At 41.5% G+C, this 22,903-nt stretch overlaps 2 protein-coding genes across 3 annotated transcripts in view; one reads left to right on the top strand and one right to left on the bottom strand.

Moving 5' to 3' along the window:
• The first annotated feature begins 1,487 nt into the window (after nt 1–1,487).
• On the top strand, nt 1,488–5,498 carry EEF1A1 (eukaryotic translation elongation factor 1 alpha 1). Its single transcript, XM_064288029.1, has 8 exons — nt 1,488–1,613; nt 2,556–2,734; nt 2,982–3,161; nt 3,351–3,647; nt 3,723–3,873; nt 3,969–4,225; nt 4,311–4,545; nt 4,642–5,498. Exons 2-8 carry the CDS (start codon nt 2,591–2,593, stop codon nt 4,764–4,766), a joined length of 1,389 nt encoding a protein of 462 aa, XP_064144099.1. The 5' UTR covers nt 1,488–1,613; nt 2,556–2,590; the 3' UTR covers nt 4,767–5,498.
• Nucleotides 4,934–22,903, bottom strand: part of MTO1 (mitochondrial tRNA translation optimization 1) — a 53,682-nt gene continuing 35,712 nt past the window's right edge. Inside the window, exons 12-13 of one of the 2 annotated variants that reach the window (XR_010322431.1) lie at nt 15,264–22,385; nt 4,934–13,650 (exon numbers count right to left, since the gene is read on the bottom strand). Coding sequence is in view for 1 of the 2 variants with exons in the window: in XM_064288020.1 (XP_064144090.1) it covers nt 22,320–22,385 (66 nt within the window). In the remaining variant the exon portion in view is untranslated. Of the gene's footprint in view, nt 22,386–22,903 lie in introns of both variants that reach the window. The other variant, XM_064288020.1, reaches the window with a different exon arrangement.

The raw sequence follows: 22,903 nt of genomic DNA, 5'->3' as shown, positions 1-22,903 counted from the left end.
AAATGAGAAGGCTAGAAACTCTCTAATGAAGAAATAGAGAAACCTGGTTTTAGAAAGTTAAATCCACAAAGAGTGGTAAAACAAGAATATACATGAAGGCTATTCCAGAAGATTTCTTTTGTTTAAAAAGAAAAAAAAAAAAGACATTTGGATTATGAGAAGTAACTAAAAGCAACGATTAGAAGAACCATATTCTACAATGAACTAAGCACCATACAAGTTTGCCCTTAACTGCTTCCCAATTGTTTTATGTATTAGTTTTCCTCTTCCAATTTGATGGTGGGTTCCTCTTCAGAATATTTGTTTTGCTTGATCCACAGTGCTTCATTTAGCACTGGACACACAGTAGGTTCTCAAACACCCGTTAATAGGCTGGTTGGAGAAGTTGGGCAGTGATGTTCTACACCTGGAAGATGACACATAATGATCCAGTAATTAACTCATTAAAAATAAAAGGTTCTTTCCTCAGAGGAGCATTTCCCAGGACCTGACCTGATAGCCAATCTCATCCTTGATTTATGCCAAAATGCAGTTACAATCAATAGGACAACAGAAAATGACAGTATTTATTTAAAATGTCATTTTTGAGAAGCAGTGATTTTATAACAAGTGTCGAGGATAAAAATCTGGGTGGATAAGCTTGTCGATGCTTTAGACGTTAGTCTCTACGTGAGATCATGTGGAAAGACTGAATCTGAAAGATTCTTTTTAGATCTCTCATGCTTGCAATCAAATGCAGTGGGGGGAAAAAATGCACAACGAGGGTACTGACACAAAGTTTAATGTGAAAAACCGGACATCTGGAGTACCAAGGCGGGAGTGGTAGACGCGGGACACTGGCTTCGATGAACTCAGCTGGCTTTGAATGAAACGAGCCAAAAGGACAGAGCGCCCAGAGCAGATTCATCGCGCGCACTGCCTCCGACTTTAAGCCCTTGTGGGTCCTCGGTCGGGGAAGGTTGCCCTCGATCCTTTTGCAGCCCAGAGTGGCGCGGAGGACAGCAGCGGGGAGGAGCCGAGCCAGGGCGGGGATGCGACCAGCGGAGGAAGCGGTTCCTGGTGTTTGCCCGGGAACTGCGAGGGGACAAGGCTGAGGACGGGGGGCGGATGGCGGAGTGAGGGGATACCTCAATCTCGATACTGCCTTTGCGGTTAAGCCAGCAAGGACAGAGGGAAGATCCTGGACGTCTTCTCCTGGCCACCTCGTCACCCTAGCCCGGGCTGGAGGTAAAAGTAGTTCATACAAAAGGGGAATTCGCTTCTGTCTTTGGGAATCCCAGGGACTGTCGTTAAACCTCCACTAACCTAGAAACCACGGATCTCGCGTCCCCGCCCTCCACCAGCTCGCTCTCGTCATCGCCGTGAGCGAGAAGAGCATGCGCGAGAAGCTGTGTGCCATTCAGCGGGCTAAGCGCTCCTCGTCCACGGTCCCCAAGAAGTGGGGGAAGGGACGGTAATTGAACCGGTGCCTGGTGGAGGTGGCGCGGGGTAAACTGGGAAGTGCTGGCGTGTGCTGGCTCCGCCCCTTTCCCGAGGGTGGGGGAGAACCGTATATAAGTGCAGCAGTCTCCCTGAACGTTCTTTTTCGCAACGGGTTTGCCGCCAGGACACAGGTAGGTGCAGGGGGTAACTTCCGCGGGCCGGGCCTCCTTCGGCGGGCTGCGGCCCTCTCGTGCCTTATTATCTTCCACTTAGCAACTTTGTGAGGTTCTTCCTCCGAATTTTGGGTTGTAAATGGACGGGAGAGCTCGAGGCCTGGCGCTTTTTTCTGGAGATCTCATCGCCTCGTGCTTGAGTTGAGGCCTGCTTTGGGCACCGTGGCCGACGCGTGCGATCTAGTCACACCTTCGCGCCTGCCCCAGTATTCTCCATTAGTATCTGGCCACTTAATTCCCTAAACAGGATTTCTTCCGTCGAGGTAATTTAGCCGAGGTGAGGTTGTATTTAGACGAGACCCAGCTTCGTAGCGCTGGCGCCTAGGTCTTAAGGCTGTGAGGCCGCCGCGAGGGGCTGAGGGCGGCGGCGATCCGCTCCTCCCCACGCACATGCCTGGCGAGGCGGGGACCTTGAGAGCCGCGGCCACCGAGCCGGACGAACAGGAGAGGCTTGGGAGGCTGGTTGGGCTGCTTCGGTGCCCAGCGGCGCGGCGTCCAACCCACCCCAGGCGACACCAGTTGCGTGCGCGGAAAGATGGCCGCTCCCCGGCCCTGCTGCAGGGAGCTCAAAATGGAGGACGCGGTGGCCCGGAGAGCGGGCGGGTGAGTCACCCACACAAAGGAAAGGGGCCTTTTGCCGCCGCTTCCTGTGACCCTGCGGTGTACTGGTCGGTCTCCTGGCACCTGGATTTCTTCTCTCGGCATTTGGAGTACGGCTTTTTTACGTTGAGGGGGAGGGATTTTTGTGCTGTGGAGTTTGACCACGTTTGGTGGGTGGAGACTTGATAGAGACCGGATTGGCACGGAAAGTAATTCTCCTTGGAATTTGACCTTTGAGTTTGCATGGTGTTTCATTCTTCAGTTTTTCAGTTGCTTTAAAGTTTTATTTTTTGAACTTAGGTGTTGGTGAAAACTATCGCAAAGTCTAAGCCAAAATGGGAAAGGAAAAGACCCACATCAACATCGTCGTCATTGGACACGTAGATTCAGGCAAGTCCACAACTACTGGTCACCTGATCTACAAATGCGGTGGGATCGACAAAAGAACCATCGAAAAATTTGAGAAGGAAGCTGCTGAGGTATGTGCAGTGACACAAGGAAAACATTATTAAACTAAATCTGACACCAAGTAAAATAAATGGCCGTGGCTTTCTTTAAAAAAAAAAAATGGACCTACTATATTTAAGTGCTGTACATTGGGTAGAATCACAAGTTCGTTGTTGCTTAATGACTTGGTTGTAATGTTACCACTTCCAAATGGGATCAAGAAATTTCAAACTGGAGTTTATCTTGTTTTGGTTACCAAATCATTCTTAATCATTACAGATGGGAAAGGGCTCCTTCAAGTATGCCTGGGTCTTGGATAAACTGAAAGCTGAACGTGAGCGAGGCATCACCATTGATATCTCCCTGTGGAAATTTGAGACCAGCAAGTACTATGTGACCATCATTGATGCCCCAGGACACAGAGACTTCATCAAAAACATGATTACAGGAACATCACAGGTTTGTAGGTTTAATAAGTCAAGCATTAACTGGGAAGAAACCCCGGGGAGTTCCTGGCTGGGTTTGATTAGTGATTTAATTAGTACTGAATGCCCAGAAACAGTGCTCTACAATCACTTCACAGTAAGCTTCATCCTTGTGTGTTAATTTTGAAGAACGTTGAATCAAGTACTGCTTCTTCTTTCAAAGGCTGACTGTGCTGTCCTGATTGTTGCTGCTGGTGTTGGTGAATTTGAAGCTGGTATCTCCAAGAATGGGCAGACCCGTGAGCATGCCCTTCTGGCTTACACACTGGGTGTGAAACAACTAATTGTTGGTGTTAACAAAATGGATTCCACTGAGCCACCCTACAGTCAGAAGAGATACGAGGAAATCGTTAAGGAAGTCAGCACCTATATTAAGAAAATTGGCTACAACCCTGACACAGTAGCATTTGTGCCAATTTCTGGCTGGAATGGTGACAACATGCTGGAGCCAAGTGCTAACGTAAGTGACTTTTGAGACAGTGCTGAACTTTGGAAGTGGCAGTTTGATGTAGTAACAATTGGCCGTCTGTTGTAGATGCCTTGGTTCAAGGGATGGAAAGTCACCCGTAAGGATGGCAATGCCAGTGGAACCACACTGCTTGAAGCTCTGGATTGCATCCTGCCACCAACTCGTCCAACTGACAAGCCCCTGCGTCTGCCTCTCCAGGATGTGTACAAAATTGGTGGTAAGTTGAATGTTAGTATATCAAGATGTGACTTTTGGGTGAAACACATTTACACTTTCTGAAAGGTATTTGATACTATACTATAAATATTTTAGGTATTGGTACTGTCCCTGTCGGCAGAGTGGAGACTGGTGTTCTCAAGCCTGGCATGGTGGTCACCTTTGCTCCAGTCAACGTCACCACTGAAGTAAAGTCTGTTGAAATGCACCACGAAGCTTTGAGCGAAGCTCTCCCTGGGGATAATGTAGGCTTCAATGTCAAGAATGTCTCTGTCAAAGATGTTCGTCGTGGCAATGTAGCTGGTGACAGCAAAAATGACCCACCAATGGAAGCAGCTGGTTTCACTGCTCAGGTAACATTTTTAAAAACGTTGCATGTTCTTACTTGCTGCAGAAACCTGTTTTGGGGACTCATTAAATGCAAAACATTATTTCAAGGTGATCATCCTGAACCACCCAGGCCAAATCAGTGCTGGCTACGCACCTGTGCTGGATTGTCACACTGCTCACATTGCTTGCAAGTTCGCTGAGCTCAAAGAGAAGATTGATCGCCGTTCTGGTAAGAAGCTAGAAGATGGCCCAAAATTCTTGAAGTCTGGTGATGCTGCCATCGTTGACATGGTTCCTGGCAAGCCCATGTGTGTTGAGAGCTTCTCTGACTATCCTCCTCTGGGTAAGGATGATGATTAAGTACAATTAGAAATTGGACAAATCATGAAAAATCCTGTTTCTGTGAACCAAGCATTTCTCACGATACTGTTTTTTACAGGTCGTTTTGCTGTTCGTGATATGAGACAGACAGTTGCTGTGGGTGTCATCAAGGCAGTGGACAAAAAGGCAGCTGGAGCTGGCAAGGTCACCAAGTCTGCTCAGAAAGCTCAGAAGGCTAAATGAATGTTACCCATAACACCTGCCACCCCAGTCTTAATCAGTGGTGGAAGAACGGTCTCAGAACTGTTTGTCTCAATTGGCCATTTAAGTTTAATAGTAAAAGACTGGTTAATAATAACAATGCATCGTAAAAGCTTCAGAAGGAAAGGAATGTTTTTGTGGACCATTTGTTTCCTTTTTTGTGTGACAGTTTTAAGTTATTAGTTTTTAAAATCAGTACTTTTTAAATGGAAACAACTTGACCAAAAATCTGTCACAGAATTTTGAGACCCATTAAAACAAAGTTTAATGAGAAACCCGTGTCTTTTTTGGTCAGCACTGAAACTTTTTGATTCTGGTGTTTGCTGAAACATGCAGGGTTAACTGAAGTGCAGCAATTCAGTGGTTTTTCGCATTTCTAACGGCGGGGAGGGGTCCTTAAGGACTTGGTGGAAAGGCCACCTGGAGTAGGGTTGGTTGGTTACAATGATTATTTTAGGAAAGAAAAGCAGAAGTATTAATGTCTATATATAAGCTGCCTTGTAAGAAGGCTAAGTTCTGTATTACATAAAGAATTTAGTTTTGTGTAGTATTACTGAGTTTGTTATCTCATTGGTTTCCCATTTTTTCAAATGTGCATTCTTAACATAAATAAGCAGTAGTTAGAATCTAAAATGAGATTTAAGTATTGAGTGCACGGCTTCTAAGACAATTGTATCTAGGTTCTGGGAAAAATAAAGATGAAAGATAATAGAAGTTGAATGTTGTCATTTCAACCCCACTTAACATAAGGATTAAAGAGCAGGGTGGGCTGATTGGTAGTGACTGGAGATTAAATTCTAAATTTGAAGAGGTAAAGTGCCCTAACTGAAGGGAATTTGGGATGGGATAGATAATATTGATTACCCCAAGTTCTACCAAGTACTTTTTGAAAACTTTGCATTGGAACCACAGGTACAAAGCAAAGTATCCCCCACAAGGAAAGGCACCAATTAAAAATGGAAAGTAGGTAAATTTGAGAATATGTGATTTGGCCCTTGTACCTCAGGCTAATTTGGGAATTAGGGGAACTTGGATGTTATGTGCTGATTAGGACTTTGTTACCAACAAGTAAACTGGTAATGTAGGCCAGTTTAGGTAATTTGTTAACTGGAGTGTCAGTGACATTTAAAGTCATTGTTCTTTGATAGTTGCTAAGCCTATTCCGATAATACACATTTAAGTATTTCCAGTGGAATTTTGTTAGCCAGCTGAAATAGTTTGGTAAAGTTGTACAGAGGTATTCTGTAAGACAGACTGGAATATAAATGAAATTGAGGGAATTTTAAAAAAACAAGGCTTTATGACATAGCATTCATGTTTTGTCAATTCAAAGGTACTTAGGATACAAAGATCATAAAATTGTGTTGTAAATTAAGGTGATCATGTAGTTGAAACAGCTAGCAGTAAATGTTAGATAAAAACTTGGAACTGGGAGCAGCTAGGAATACATAGCAAGGTGTATGTAAGTTTTTAAGAGACTGACCTGATTTGTGAACCTCACAAAAAAAACCTGAACTGGGTGAAAAACAGTGCTACCCAAGGCATCAATGGGTATTACATGAGCCTGACCATAAACTGCAACTCCATGAGCTAATTTGCATGGATACTGTTACTTTTTCTTGGTAGGGGAAAGGTATTAAGATGTCATCAAGTTGCTCCTTGACTCCCAGTGACCCCATGTGCAATGAAATGCTGACTGGGTCTGAACCATCCCCTTACCTCTTAACCACTACATCACCAGGGCTCCAGATCCTAAGTGGTAACTGGTATAAAATTTGGGACACAGCTGTAGGACTTAATTGTATTGTCCCAAGTGGTAACTTTGGTGAAGGGTAAGCCAACACAACTTGTCCAAGGCAAGAGAGAAAAACATTGTCTCTCTCCCCGCCCCAACTAGTGAATTTCTACCACCAGTGGAAGAGTAGGAAATAGCAAATCCAAAACCCACTGCCGTTGAGTCGATTCCGACTCATAGCGACTCTATAGGACAGAATAGAACTGCCCTGTAGAGTTTCCAAGGAAATAGCGCAGACCAACCTAAAGGTTCAGTTTAGTTGCATGCTAGTCACTTCCTCTAAAGAACCGGATGTACTTGTGAAGATAGTTGTCTGGCGCCACCTACTGGTAGTTCAAAACAATAGATGAGTTTATAAATTTAAGAATAAAATAGTATTTTTGCCCTACTAACATGAGTTTGCTGACTCTGATTTTATTGTTTCTAAATTGATTAAAAACAAGATACTTTGAAGTTGATTTCCAGAGTAAATATTAGAATTACCTCAATTGTCATTTAACCCTTCAGTTATTTTTTTGATGGGTGTTTTCACTAGTTATGGGATGCTGATTCAAAGACCAATTCAGAATTTTTCATACGATTTAAGGATTTTGAAATATGATCTGGTAATACAAGCCACCAATAAGGTGACTCACTGTGGCACCACCAATCTGTTGTATGCCAGTATACCAATAAGAACTAGTTTATTGCAAGCACCTTTCCATTAGGTTACATGGGAAGCCCCTGGTTCCCCAAAGATGAGATACAAAAACCAAAACAAACCCATCAGGGCTCCCTAACATCCAAACCACGAAACTTGTTGCTGTCAAATTGATTTCCACTTTCAGCAACCCTATAAAACAGAACTGCCCCATAGGGTTTCCAAGGAGCCGCTGGTGGATTTGAACAGTTGACCTTATGGTTAGCAGCCAGCTCATAACCACTGTGTCAGCAGGGCTTCAATTCTCACATTAAAAACAAAAACCTGTGGCCATCAAGTCAGTTTCAACTCAGAGTGGCCCTATAGGATAGGGTAGAACCGTCCCATAGGGTTTCCAAGGAGAGGCTGGTGGACTCAAACTGTCAACCTCTTGGTTAGCAGCCATAGCTCTTAACCACTGCACCACCAAGGCTCCACAACTATTTTGTATGAAAGCCATAATCATGCTTGAAAGTCTTATCTCACAGAAATAAAGTGGAAAAAGGCAAAAGTTAACAAAACTAACCCATCCAGGAAGCATCACCTAATAGAACGCTCAATCTATACAACAAGGAGGCTCCAACTCCAGTCAGCTGAGCTTCACGCATTCCAAAAGGGACCCACCTGATGATAAAACGCATTAGAGCTTGAATAACAAACATGCTACCTATGAGGTTCAGAGGCATAAAAATTGACTGGTGTACAGTTATTGTATCAGAAGTGTTAACTAGTGCTTGGTTACTTGCTTGACCCATGTCAGATGACTGGTAAACTCATTTTCCTGAAAGATTTTCTGACCTTGTTTTCTTTTCCATAACTTTCACTGTTCTACTTCGTTTCCAAATCCATAGGTTTTTCTTACCCAGCATTGCCTAGGTGGCATCAGTCACCTTCATTATTTGCCAGTCTCTGGGAACTTCCGTATCCAGTTAAAACTAGAATTGAAGCATAACTCTTACATTTTGCTTGCTTATCTAGTTATTTGGAAGAGGAAAAGTTGTTAACTTTGTTAGGAAACTTTGGCACATGGCTCCTGAAAAGTTGCTGACCTTCCGTTCAATGGAAATTCCTGAGGGGCCATATGATTTTGTTCTTTGTTTTCTAAATAGAGGGTTATACTGTAGTCCAGACACGACCAAAACAAAAAAAACCAAACCCAGTGCCTTCAAACTCGATTCCGACTCCTAGCAACCCTATAGGACAGAGTAGAACTGCCCCCCAGAGTTTCCAAGGAGTGCCTGGTGGACACGACTAGCAGAGGTTATATGTGAAATGAGTAGAGAGAAGATTGTCATTTACCTTGGACAGTGTGTAGCAGGCCCATGGATCTCTAACAGTTTAAAAGTTCAGTTTGTGGTCCCTACGGGAGAGACATCACGACAACACAAAATTAATGTTAAATTACTGTTGCCATAATAATAGCCTAGAGTCCTGGGGTGGCACAAACAGTTAAGCACTCAACTACTAGCGGTTTGAACCCACCCAGAGGCGCCTTGGAAAATAGGCCTGCTGGTCTGCTTCCAAAAGGCCACAGCCTCGAAAACCCTATGGAGCAATTCTACTCTGCACACATGGGGTCTCCATGAGTTGGAATTAATTAACTCGACGGCAACTTAAAATTATATCCTAAGTAAGCAAATATTAGAAAACTTACTCTGCTAAGTAAGCAAGAGATTAAATTATTCCTATTTTTTAATTATAAGGTATTTGTGCACAATGAAATTCACCCTTTTAAAGCATATAGTTCTGCAAGTTTTGACAAATGTATGTAGTCCACTATAATCAAGATATAGAACTGTTCCATCGCCCCCAAAATTTCACTGTGCCCCTTTGTAATCAACCCCTCTACTCATGTTAACTACTGATCTATTTTATGTCCCTATAATTTAGCTTTTGCCCGAATGTCGTATACATAGACTTACGCAGTATATAGCTGTTGAGTCTGGCTCCTTTCACTTAACATGATGCATTTTGAGATTCATCCATGTTGTATGTATCAGTAATGTGTTCCCTTTTAGCAGATATGCAATAGTTTATCCATTTCACTGAGGGACATTTGGTGGTTTTCAGTTCAGTGTGGGGGGATTACTAATAAAGAGGATATAAACATCACGTGTGGTTTGTGTGTGGCTATAACTTTTCATGTTACTTGTGTAAATACCTAGGAGTGGGATTGCTGGGTTGTATGTTAAGTGTATGTATGCTTTTATAAGAAACTGCCAAACTGTGTTCCAAAGTGGCTAAATTTTTTACTAATCAGATTTTTTTTTTTGGATAACTTTTTTTAAATTATAAAAATTAGAACATTTAAACAAAAACAATTGAATATAGGATGCTGGGTGCACTTGAATATGTTTGAAGGGAGTAAATTATGTTCCCCCAAATCACAAGAGCCTGAGATATGCAAAGCTTTTAAAACAACCCTTCGTAGGGTTGTGGTGGTTTTATAATTAAAAAAAAAATTATTGTGGTGAGAGATTAATTTTTTAAGTAAGAAAAATAATTTGACTAAATGCGTGTTACATTGGGATGCTATAGGACAGTGAAAAACTAATTTGCTCAAAAAAAAGTACTGTGCCTGCTATGTGCCAGGCACTATTCTTGGCACTGGAGATAGAGTTGTAAACACAATTGTGGACACAGTTCTTGCCTTTGAGTTTTTAGTCTAGTGGAGGAGATAGATATTGAATAAATACAAGTAGATAATTCCAAATTGTGATGATGTCATGAAGGAAAAGAACAAGCCCCTTGTTGTAGCCACTGTGTCAATCCATCTTGTTGAGGGTCTTCCACTTTTTCACTGACCCTCTACTTTACCAAGTATGAGATCCTTCTCCAGGGACTGGTACCTTCTGATAACACGTCCAAAGTATGTGAGACAAAGTCTCGCCATTCTCACTTCTAAGGAGCATTCTGGCTGTACTTCCTCCAAGACAAATTTTTTCATTCTTCTGGCAGTCCATGGTTGTGAAAATGGCATGGGGGTGGAGGCTGACCTCCCCTCTTTTCACAAGGGAGGAGAATCAAGATCAACAGCCCAAGGCTGATTGCTGTGAGGTGGAGATCAGACATGCCTCCTCTCTCCGCCATCTTTACCAATTCTGACACAAACTGTCCCTCCCATAGTACTCTCTCTTTGCTGGGTTCCATAATTCGTTACAATGGCCACACGGAACTCACAGATAATACTCATGATTATGGGATTTATTAGCAAAGTAACACGTTACAATTCAAGCTGAGGAGCACTAAGTATACAGTTCTTCCATCAGGACAGCCTCTTTTCAGCAGTGCTCACAGGCATACCGCCCCCCACCCCCTTCTGGCCCTAGGCCTCTGCCCTACTCAGGCAAGTGTTAAGAAGTTCTTTTAGTCCTGCCAATAAGTCCCCAGAGGCATCCCAGGCACTCAGCTTTCTCGACCACTTCATGGTCTCTTCTGCTGTTGCTTCTCATGCTCTTCAGGGTTACAACTCGCTCTCTCTGTCTCTCTCTCTCCTGGTTCCTGGAGCTTCCCAGCACAGGAATCCCACATCTATTTTAAGGCAAAATTGACCAATACCCTCGATGAGCCACAATTAACCTTATTTGCACAGTCCCACCTTGGGTGGGAGTTAGAAGATCATGGTGCAAAAGACCACACAAAAGTGATCCATCGAACCAAAATGGTATATCCAATACTTTGCCAACACTATAATTCAAAGATGTCAATTATTCTGACTCCCTTATTCATTATCCAGCTTTCACATGCATATGAGGCAGCTGAAAATACCATGGCTTAGGTCAGGTGCACCTTAATCCTCAAAGTGACATCCTTACTACCCAATACTTTAAAGAGGTCTTTTGCAGCAGATTCGCCCAATGCAATGCGTCATTTGATTTCTTGACTGCTGCTTCCATGGGCATTGATTGTGGATCCAAGTAAAAAGAAATCCTTGACAACTTCAATCTTTTCTCTGTTTATCATGATGTTGCTTATCGCTCCAGTTTTGAAGATTTCTGTCGAGATGGAATCCATACTGAAGGCTGTAGTCTTTAATCTTCATCAGTAAGTACTTCAAGTCGTTTTTACTTGCAGCAAGCGAGGCTGTGCCATCTGCATATCAAAGGCTATTAATGAGTCTTGCTCCAATCCTGATGCCACATTCTTCTTTGTATAGTCCAGCTTCTCAAATTATTTGCTCAGCATACAGACTGGATAAGTATGGTGAAAGGATACAACCCTGATGCACACTTTTCCTCATTTTAAACCATGAAGTATCTACTTGTTCTGTTCGAATGACTGCATAATTGTTCTGGAATTCCCAGTCTTCACAATGTTAACCATAATTTGGTATGATCCACACAGTCAAATGATTTGCATAGTCAATAAAACACAGGTAAATATCTTCCTGGTATTCTCTGCTTTCAGCCAAGATCCACCTGACATCAACAATGATATCCCTCGATCCATGTTTTCTTCTGAATCCAGCTTTAATTTCTGGCAGTTCCCTGTTGATGTGCTGCTGCAACCATTTTTGAATGATCTTCAGCAAAATTTTACTTGCATGTGATATTAATGATATTCTTTAATTTCTGCATTCTGTTGGATCGCCTTTCTTTGGAATGGGCACAAATATGGACCTCTTCCAGTTGGTTGGCTAGGTAGCTGTCTTCCAAATTTCTTGGGTTAGACGAGTTAGCATTTCCATCATTGCATCTGTTTGTTGAAACATCTCAATTGGTATTCCGTCAATTCCTGGAGCCTTGTTTTTTGCCAATGCCTTCAGTGCAGCTTGGATTTCTTCCTTCAAAACCATTGGTTCTTGATCATGTACCACCTCCTGAAACAGGTGAACATTGACTAATTCTTTTTGGTACAGTGACTCTGTGTATTCCTTCCATCTTCTTTTGATGCTTCCTGCATTGTTCAATATTTTGCCCATAGAATCCTTGAATTTTGCAACTCAAGTCCTGAATTTTTTCTTCAGTTTTTTCAGCTCGAGAAATGCTGAGCGTGTTCTTCCCTCTCAGTTTTCTAACTCCAGATCTTTGTATATTTCATTATAATACTTCACTTTGTCTTCTGGAACCTCCCTTTGAAATCTCTTCAAGTCTTTTACTTCATCACTTCTTCCATTCTGTTTAGCAAGAGCAAGTTTCAGAGTATCTTCTGACACATTTTGGTCTCCTTCTTTCCTATCTTTTTAATGAATTTTTGCTTTCTTCATGTACGATGTCATTCCACAACTCCTCTGGTCTTTGGTGGTGGGATATACTCAAGGTGGACTTGTTTTAATTTTCTTTAGCTTTGCCTTGAACTTGCATATGAGCAATTGATGGTCTGTTCCAAAGTTGACCCCTGGCATTCTTCTGACTGATGATATTGAGCTTCTCTATTGTCTCTTGCCACAGATGTAATTGATTTGATTCCTTTGTATTCCATCCAGCGAGGTCCATGTCTACAGTCGCTGTTTATGTTTTTGATAAAAGGTATTTGCAAAATTCTATCATTCAATCTCCAGCATCCTTTCTGTCACCAAGGTCATATTTCCAGCATTGAACTTCAAGACAGATCTTAACATATTCTTTTTGACGATGAATGTGATGCCATTCCTCTTCAGTTTTTCATTCCTGGCATAGTAGACCATATGATTTTCCAATTCAAAATGGCTAATACCAGTCCATTTCAGCTTACTAATGCCTAGGATATTGATCTTTATGCATTCCATTACATTTTGGACGACTTCCCATTTCCTTAGGGTCATACTTCTTACATTCCATGCTCTGAGTATTAATAGATGTTTGCAGCTATTCTCATTTTGAGTACTGCCACAGCAGTAAATCAAAGTCCCAAAAGCTTTACTCCATCCACGTCATTAATGTCAACTCTACTTTGAGGAGGCAGCACTTCCCTACTCATTTTTTTAAATAATTTTTATTTGTGCTTTAAGTGAAAGTTTACAAATCAAGTCAGTCTCTCACATATAAACTCATATACACCTTACTACATACTCCCACTTACTCTCCCCCTAATGAGTCAGCCCGCTCCCTCCTTCCAGTCTCTCCTTTCATGACCGTTTTGCCACTTTCTAACCCCCTCTAGCCTCCCATCTCCCCTCCAGACAGGAGATGTCAACATAGTCTCAAGTTTCCACCTGATACAAATAGCTCACTCCTCATCAGCATCTCTCTCCAACCCATTGTCCAGTCCAATCCATGTCTGATGTCTACTCGTACTTTGAGTGTCTTCCAACCTGGGGAGCTCATCTTCCAGCACTATATAAGACAATGTTCTGCTGATATTCGTAAGGTTTTCTCTGGCCAATTTTTTTAGAAGTAGATCACCAGGTCCTTCTTCCTAGTCTGTCTTAGTCTGGAAGCTCTGCTGAAACCGGTCCACCATGGATGACCCTGCTGGTATTGGAAATACAGGTGGCATAGATTCCAGCATCACAGCAACACATAAGCCTCTACAGTATGACAAAATGACAGATGAGTGGTGGGGGAGAAGATGAAAGGGGACATAATTTAGATTGGACAGTTGAGGTATTTGTCTGGAATACTGACACCTCAAGGATAAGTAGGAGTTATTGAGAGAATACGAAAATATATTACATTTTAGATATCTCAGAATATATGTCACGGATCGAATTATGTCCCCCCAAAATATGTGTGCATCAATTTGGCTGGGCCATGATTCCCAATATTGTGTGATTTTCCTATATGTTGTAAATCCTGCCTCTATGATGTTAATGAGGGAGGATGGGTGGCAGTTATGTTAGTGAGGCAGGACTCAAACTACAAGTTTGGATTGTGTCTTGAGGCAATCTCTTGAGATATATAAGAGAGAAGCAAGCAGAGAGACAGCGGGACCTCACACCACCAAGAAAGCAGTGCCAGGAGCAGAGCATGTCCTTTGGACCCGGGGTTTCTGCACAGAGAAGCTCCTAGTCTGGGGGAAGACTGATAAGAAGGCTGACAGAGAGAGGAAGCGTTCCCCTGGAGCTGACACCCTCAACTCTGACTTTTAGCCTAATTTACTGTCAGAAAATAAACTTCTCTTTGTTAAAGCCATCCACTTATGGTATTTCTGTTATAGCAGCACTAGATAACTAAGACAATATATAAGGCTTTATTTAGTCTTATAACCATCACAGAGAATCACAAAATCTGAGAAGAAAACTTAAAAAGCCTTTTAATCTAACTTACTCAACTTTTAAGTTATTCATTGAAGCCCTTGTTTGATTACCTTGATTTGTATGTCAACCATTGGAGGGAGGAGATATTTTATTCTCACAACAACCTTCAGAGGGGGCAGGTATACCCATATTATAGAGATGATGGACTGAGGTTAAGTATGGGAAGCTTACTTTATACTGAGTCATCCATTGCTGGATGAATTTTTAAAACTCTGTATTTAAATTTGCCTCCTGGTAACTTCCAATTATTATCCCTAGGCTGTTCTTTAGTGTAATCACAGCATTCTCTTTCTTATAAGAGACACTAATTGAAGACACCAAATGATACCCCTTAGTCATATCTAACCTAAACACTTTCAGTTCCTACAGCTGTTTCTTAGCCTTAGGTCACATGGTTTCTAGATTCTTCCCATGCAGTTCTCCTTTCAAGATAGTCTATAGCTTTTAAAGTATTGTGATAGTTACGGTTCTGTATCACCTTGACTAGACCATGATTCTCAGTGGTTTGGCTGGATGGTCAGGGACTTGGAAGAAACATGATTGGAAAATTGGCGACAAGGGGGTATGACAAAGAGGTATGTGGATAGATCACTCTGAATAGTCCAAAGAAGTGAAGATATTTGTGTCTTATGTGAATGCTCACCAACAGGTGACCTCAGCAGAGAAGGATTTTAACAATCAAGTGGATAGGATGATGTGTTCTGTGGAAATCAGTCATCCTCTTTCCCCAGACACGCCCATCATTGCCCAATGTGCTCATGAACAAAGTGGCCATAATGACAGGGATGGAGGTTATGCATGGGCTCACCAACGTGGATTTCCACTCACCAAGCCAACTTGGCTACAGCCACTGTGGAGTGCCGAATCTTCCAGCAGCAGAGACCAACGCTGAGTCCTCCACATGACACCATTCCTCAAGGTGATCAGCCAGCAATCTGGTGGCAGGCTGATTACATTGGACCATTTCCATCATGGAAAGGACAGCATTTTGTTCTTACTGGAATAGGCACTCAGAGCCCTGGTGGCACAGTGGTTTAGAGTTAGGCTGCTAACCAAAAGGTTGGCAGTTCGAATCCGCCAGCTGCTCCTTGGAAACCCTATGGGGCGGTTCTACTCTGTCCAATAGGGTTGCTATGAGTTGGAATAAATTTGATGGCAACAGGTTTGGTTTTTTGATTTGGAATAGACACTCTAGATATGGATTTGCCTTCCCTGAACTCAATGCTTCTGTGAAAACTACCATCCATGGACTTACAGAATGCTTTATCCATTGTCATGCTATCTGTTATGAATTGAATTGTATTCCCCCCAAAATTTTTATCAACTTGGCTAGGCCGTGATTCCCGGTATTATGTGGTTGTCCACCATTTTGTGATCTGATGTTTTATCCTATGTGTTGTAAATCCTTACCTCTATGATGTTAATGAGGAAAGATTAGAGGCAGTTATGTTAATCAGGCAGGACTCAAAAATACAAGATTAGGTTGTATCTTGAGTCAATCTCTTTTGAGGTATTAAGAGAAAGAAGTGAGCAGAGACATGAGGGGACCTCCTACCACCAAAAATGAAGAATCAGGAGTGGAGCTTGTCCTTTGGACCCAGGGTCCCCGTGCCGAGAAGCTCCAAGACCAGGGCAAGATTGACGACAAGGACTCTCTCCTAGAGCTAACAGAGAGAGAAAGCCTTCCCCTGGAGTTTGTACCCTGAATTCAGACTTCTAGTCCTCCTGGACTGGGAGAGAATAAATTTCTCTTTGTTAAAGCCATCCACTTGTGGTATTTCTATTATAGCAGCAGTAGATAACTAAGACAGAATCCCACACAGCATCGCCTCTGATCAAGAGATTCACTTCACAGGAAATGAAGTGTGGCAATAGGCCTATGCTCATGGAATTCACTTGTCTTACCATGTTCCCCATCATCCTGAAACAGCTGGCTTAATAGAACAATGGAATGGCTTTCTAAAGATATAATTATGGCACCAGATAGGTGGCAATACCTTGTAGGGTTGGGGCAATGTTCTCCAGAAGGCTGTATATGCTCTAAACCAGCATCCAATATATGGTACTATTTCCTCCATAGCCAAGATTCATGGACCCATGAATCAAGGGGTGGAAATGAGAGTGGCATCACTCACTATTACCCCTAGTGATCCACTCATATAATTTTTGCTTCCTGTCCCCGTGATCCTATGCTCTGTAGTCTAGATGCCTTAGTTCCAAAGAGAGAAATGCTCCCATCAGGAGACACAACACTGATTCTATTGAATTGGAAGTTAAGGATGCCGCCTGGTCACTTTGGGTTCCTCATGCCTCTGGGTCAACAGGCAAGGAAGGGAGTTACTGTACTAGCTGGTGTGATTGATCCTGACAACCAAGGGGAAATTGTGTTGGTGTTGCATAATGGAGGTGAAGAAGATCATGTCTGGAATACAGGAGATCCCTTAGGGCATCTCTTAACACTACCATGCCCTGTGATTAAAGTCTATGGAAAACTACAGGAACCCAATTCTGACAAGACTACTAATGGCCCAGACTCCTCAGGAATGAAGGTTTGGTTCACCCCACAGGCAAGGAACCACAGCCAGCTGAGATGCTTGCTGAGGATAAAGGGAATATGGAACAGGTGGTGGAAGAAGGTAGTTCTAAATACCAGCTATGACCACGTGACCAATTGCAGAAATGACTGTAATTGCTATGAGTATCTCTTCTTCCTTGTATGTGTGCATCAAATATTTTTGTTTCCTTCACTTATAAAATATAAAATGTAAACAGGGCTAGTGCATTTTCAGTTGTACGCATGTTAGTTGTATCATGTTAGGTGGAAGTATGACTTTATAATTGTCTTTATTTAGACATGTATGGGTGCCAAGCTGACAAGGGGTGGACTGTGATGGTTAGGATTGTGTGTCAACTTGGCTGGGCCACGATTCTCAGTGGTTTGGCAGTTATGATGTAATTTCGCAGCTATATAATGATGTAATCACCTCCATAATAAGATCTGATATAATGTGATCACCTCCATGATGAGATCTGTTATGAGCAGCCAATAGTTGAAAGCGAGTTTTCTTGGGGATATGGCTGGCATCTAATATAGGTGGACTTTCTGGCAAAGCTCATTGGCTTTTGCTTGCTCTGGATTCTGCAGCTGGTTCCTGTTCATCTAATCTGTGGTTCTTGGGACTTGAGCTAGCAGCTTACCTGCTGATCTTGGAATCTTCAGCCTCTTCAGCCTGTGAGCCACAGGCCTGCTGTCTGAAACCTGCCTATCTTGGTTTCACCAGCCCCTGCAGCTATTTGAATCAGGAGAAGCCTGATCCAGTCTTGGGACTTTCCAGCCTCTCTAACCATGTGAGCCATTTCCCTGATGTAAATCTCTCTCTATATGTATTTATATGTTTCACTGGTTTGCTTCTCTGGAGAACCCAGCCTATGACAAGTATGTTCACCAAAATTATGTTCTACCAGTGGTAGATAAAAGACTGGTCCTTTAATCTAGAGTGTGCTTCTATTAATGTGACATAAGAGATAAGTCATCTCCTTTGGGCTCTAGTTTCTTAAACTGATGCATTTAGACTAGATGATCAGAGCTGTAAAGAGGGGAAAAACTGTCCTTTTCTTCATCTGTCTAATGGGTATAATACTATCTCTTGAGATTGTTGTAAGGATGAAATTAATTAGTATACATAACATCTTTAACCCAGTACCTGGCCTACTATAAGCCCTTAGTAAAAAGGAGCTTTTATTATTGCAGTCTTCCAGACTTGCATGGAAGATCACAGTTGCTGTAATTCCATTGTGCTCCTAAATTATGGTCAATAAAAATTTTTTTTCACAAATTATATTTGTGATTTTTTTCACATAGAAGATCTCCTTTAAACTACATTTGTATGGTTAATTTTTTAAAAAAAAAACAAACTTTTTATTTTGGAGTAATTTCAGATTTACAGAAACGTTCCAAAAATAGTGTAGCATTCCTACTTACCTCTCACCCAGTTTCTGTCTCTCCAAATTTTATTATCTTACATTACTGCGGTACCTTCATCAAAACTAAGAAGCCAATATTGGTACATTACTATTAATCTCCAGGCTTTATTCAGATTTTGCCAAGTTTTCTGTTAACGCTATTTTTCTGTTCCATAATCCAATTCAGGACACCACAGTATGGTTGATTTAAAAAACCCAAATGTTGGGAGTTCACATTTATCTCTCCTATATTGCATCGCCTTTTGAGATAATTTTGAATCTTGAGTCTGATATCTAGCAGGCAGAGTAAAAATCTGGGCTTTGTCATTTACAAATCTGGTATTTATGTTTCTGTGTCAACAAACTATGTCCAAAGACAGAGACCTGTTTTACTGCACCAGAGATCTATTCTTTGATTAGGATGGTTCAATCAACTGCAAATTTGCCTAAAAATAACCTAGGTCATATTTCACTATTTTAGTCACTAGGCTATCATGATGAAAATTTTATAAGATGGTGAAAGCAAGGTGAAGTTTACTTTCCCTTTTTGAGCATACTACAATAAATTTTTTTTGCCACCTAAGAGTCAATAAAATCAGGATGAGAGTAAAATCTTTGTACTAGGATCTCAAATTGTCTATTTTAACCATTATGGCTTCCCTGAGTTCAGGTAATTTTGACTTTTTTTTTTGGTCACACTTTACATTTAAAGTCAGCTCAGAACAGATTAAAACAACAACATATGCAGTTTGAATATTTCCTTTAACACACCTCTTTTGAGACATTGTCTAAAGAGTGAGCTATTGCTTGTATAAAGCAGAATAGATTTAAAAATAGACATAAGTCAAAAGTAGGCAATTTTGCTTATTCTGAGAGGAAGTGGCAACAGAAACTGACAGATGATAGTGTGGTGTGGTCCTGCAAGTGTGGTTTCCAGAGATTAAATGCCAGATGGCTGAGGTCAAAAGAAAAAATGTAAAATATTCTACTTGGTTAAATTTTCAGTGAAGTCATATGACTGAGGGACTATCCTAGTTGGTGCTGTGATAAATGGTAGGGTTGCCATGTAAGCAATTTGAGTTTGCATTCCAACGTTGTCTGGAGCCAACCAAGCTGAGGAAGTGATTCTCTTAGCCTTCTGGTAAAGGTGGTCCCTTAATCTAGAATGTGTTTCTACTAATGTGACATAAGAGATAAGTCACCCCTTTGGGCTCTGGTTTCTTAAACTGATGCATTTAGCCTAGATCTGCAACATTTTATGAGGCCTGGGTTATAGCCAACCATATAGGCATAAGGGGTGCAGCTATATCAGTGCAACAAAGGATTGTTCTAATCTAGCCTTGACCCACAGCCCCTCACTTTAGCTGTTGTCATATCTTCTGGATGGATACTTTGGACTTCTCCTTTGGGCCTCCTATGGGTTTCTGTAGAGTCAGCAACTCAGTAAATGCCTAGCAAAAAATGAGGTGTTTTTCTTTGGTGAGTGGCGTCTGGCATATTAAAAGCTAGCAAGCGGCCATCTAAGATGTATCAATTGGTCTCAACTCACCTGGAGCAAAGGAGAAAGAGGAATACCAAAGACACAAGGAAAATATGAGACCAAGAGACAGAAAGGACCACATAAACCAAAGACTACTTTAGCCTGAGACTAGAAGAACTAGATGGTAGCTGGCTACCACCAATGAGTGCCCTGACAGGGAACACAACACAGAGTCCCTGATGGAGCAAGAGAAAAGGGGGATACAGACCTCAAATTTTAGTAAAAAGACCAGACTCAATGGTCTGACTCAGACTGGAGGGACCCCAGAAGTCATGGCCCCCAACTCTCTGTTAGCCTAAAACTAAAACCATTCCTGAAGCCAATTCTTCAGACAAAGATCAGACTGGACTATAGACATAAAATAATACTGGTGAGGAGTGTGCTTCTTAGCTCAAGTAGACACATAAGACTATGTGGGCGGCTCCTGTCCAGAGGCCAGGTGAAAAGGTAGAGAGGGAAAGAAGCTGGTTGAATGGACATGGGAAATACAGGGTAGAGAGGAATGTGTTGTCACATTGTAGGGAGAGAAACTAGGGTCACATAACAATGCATGTGTAAGTTTTTGTATGAGAAACTGACTTGATTTGTAAACTTTCACTTAAAGCACAATAAAATAAAAAAATTTTTTTTTTAATGAGGTATTTTTTATTCAGTTAGGGTTAACTGGGTAACAGATCACTTCCTCGTGGCTGAGTGTATTCTGAGGTTAGAGAAGCATCTCTGGGAACTCAATTGCCCATTATTTTATATCCTTCTGCTTATGGATGTTTTTGTTCAAAGGTTTAACGCCTGGCTTTGAAGTTTGAGGTAAACTACGCTTCTTGATGGGTTGTTCCTTGTGGAATTGGAAATACAGAAAACATAAGAAGTTTCCTTTCATTGCTTGGGAGAAAAATGCACACACAGTCTGGGCTTGTATTAAATACAGTATATTTTGGAAATGTTTCCTTTTAAATTTAGGTAGTATTCCTTTTATGTATACTAATGTGTTGTTTTAAATTTGGGTTGTTCAGGCTTTAAAAAGAGTGCAGAAAAACTCTAAAAGGAATTCGAAGAGCAACAAACATAATTAAAGACTAAAAGTAGTTACTAGGCTGGATTTTTACTAGATTAAAAAATAGTTGTTTAACTTACTGAACACTACTAGTTACTGTCTAGTTGTCTTTAACTCATGGTGACCCTCTGTGTGTCAGAGCAGTACTGTGCTCAGGATTCTCAATGGCTGTTTTTCAGAAGTACGTCACAAGGCCTTTCATTCAAGGTGCCTCTGGGTGGACTCAAACCTCCAACCTTTCATGCAGCTGAGCGTGTTAACTGTTTGCATTACCCAGGTACTCCTGATGAACACTAAGCAATTATCATTATCTTCAAGTATATGGAGAATATTTTAAATCTGCAGAGGGTGCTATTCAAAGTAAAATTCAGATCCTCTAAAGTCTCTTCGGAGCCCTGGTGGCATAATGGTTATAGCTTGGCTGCTAACCAAAAAGTTGGCAGTTCAAATCTATCAGCCGCTCCTTGGAAACCCTATGGGGCAGTTTTACTCGGAGTCGACTCGATGGCAATGGTTTGGTTTTTGGTTTTAAAGTCTCTACAGTCTCTAAATTCTGCAGTAACACTTAAATCAGACTGAGCGGTATTATAGCTAATTAAGCCTGGTAACTCCATAAATGTTTAACATGAAAAAGGCACCTACAAAGGGTGGAAGTGGGGATTGAACCTTAAACCAAGAGAAACAGACTTCTACCCTAGATTGTTTTGGTGGGATGGAGAAACTTTTTATTCAGTGGAGGACATCTGGTCCTTAGACAGGAAAAAAAACACTGAAAGTGGCAGAAAGGTATTGTGATGTCAGAAGATCTAAGATTCATGCTCAACAAGAATTTGCAGTTAACCACATCACTTAATCAGACTCTTATGCCTATAAAATTAGAACATAGGAAAAGATCAATAAAAAAAATTTTTTTTAAGTTTTTAAGAAAAATTTTTACTTTAAGGAATATACAAATGTAAACGAATCCTAACGTATTGTGGGTTTTTCCCATCAGGGAGTAGTGCTTTTCAAACAGATTAGTGTTTTTCAAACTTTTTAGACTATGATTCACTGTAAGAAATGTATTTTATATTGTGAAACCGTACACGCACATACTGTATTTCATTGACTCAAAGGCACTTTCAACTGAAAGTCACAAGTGTTGCCAATTAGAAGTTGCCACTGATTATAGAACACATATTGTCTTAGGCTGGGTTCTCTAGAGAAGCAAAACTAGTAAAGTGTACAAATATATAAAGAAAGAGATTTATATCAAGGAAATGGCTCACGTGGTTGTAGAGGTTGGAATGTTCCAAGTCCATGGGTCAGGTTGGAAGTTTCTCCTGATTCATATGACTGCAGCAGCTGGTGAACCCAAGATTGGCAGGTCAGGAGCAGAGCTCTTGCTCTCAGGCTGCGAAGACCAACAAATCCCAAGATCGTCAGGCAAGATGGCAGGTAAGCCATGAGCTTGAGTCCTAAGAGCCAGAGGTCAGACAAACAGGAGCCAGCTACAGGATCCACAAGGAGCAAAAGTGCATGAGCTTTGCCAGAAAGTCCACCTATATTGGATGCAGGCCACACCCTCAAGGAAACTCCTTTTCAGTTGATTGGCTGCTCATAGCAGATCCATCATGGAAGTGATCACATTATATCAAATCTCATCATAGAAGTGATCACATCATCATCATACGACTGCCAAACTACACAACTACCAAGCCACTGAGAATCATGGCCCACCCACGTTGACACACAATCTTAATGATCACACATATAAATTCAGAGATGTTAAAACGTGGAAAAAATATGTACCTTAAAATTGGTGAAATATCTATGAGTTACTGAAACAAAAGTTTCAGGAAATAGTACTTACTCTTAGTACCTATGTCAGAAAATCAATTCATGATCTACTAATGAGTTGTAGGCAGCAGT

The sequence above is a fragment of the Loxodonta africana genome, chromosome 1, assembly GCF_030014295.1.
Source record: "Loxodonta africana isolate mLoxAfr1 chromosome 1, mLoxAfr1.hap2, whole genome shotgun sequence".
Classification (NCBI taxonomy): domain Eukaryota; kingdom Metazoa; phylum Chordata; class Mammalia; order Proboscidea; family Elephantidae; genus Loxodonta; species Loxodonta africana.
Note: the sequence above shows the minus strand (reverse complement) of the source record. Positions and strands in the feature narration are given on the sequence as shown.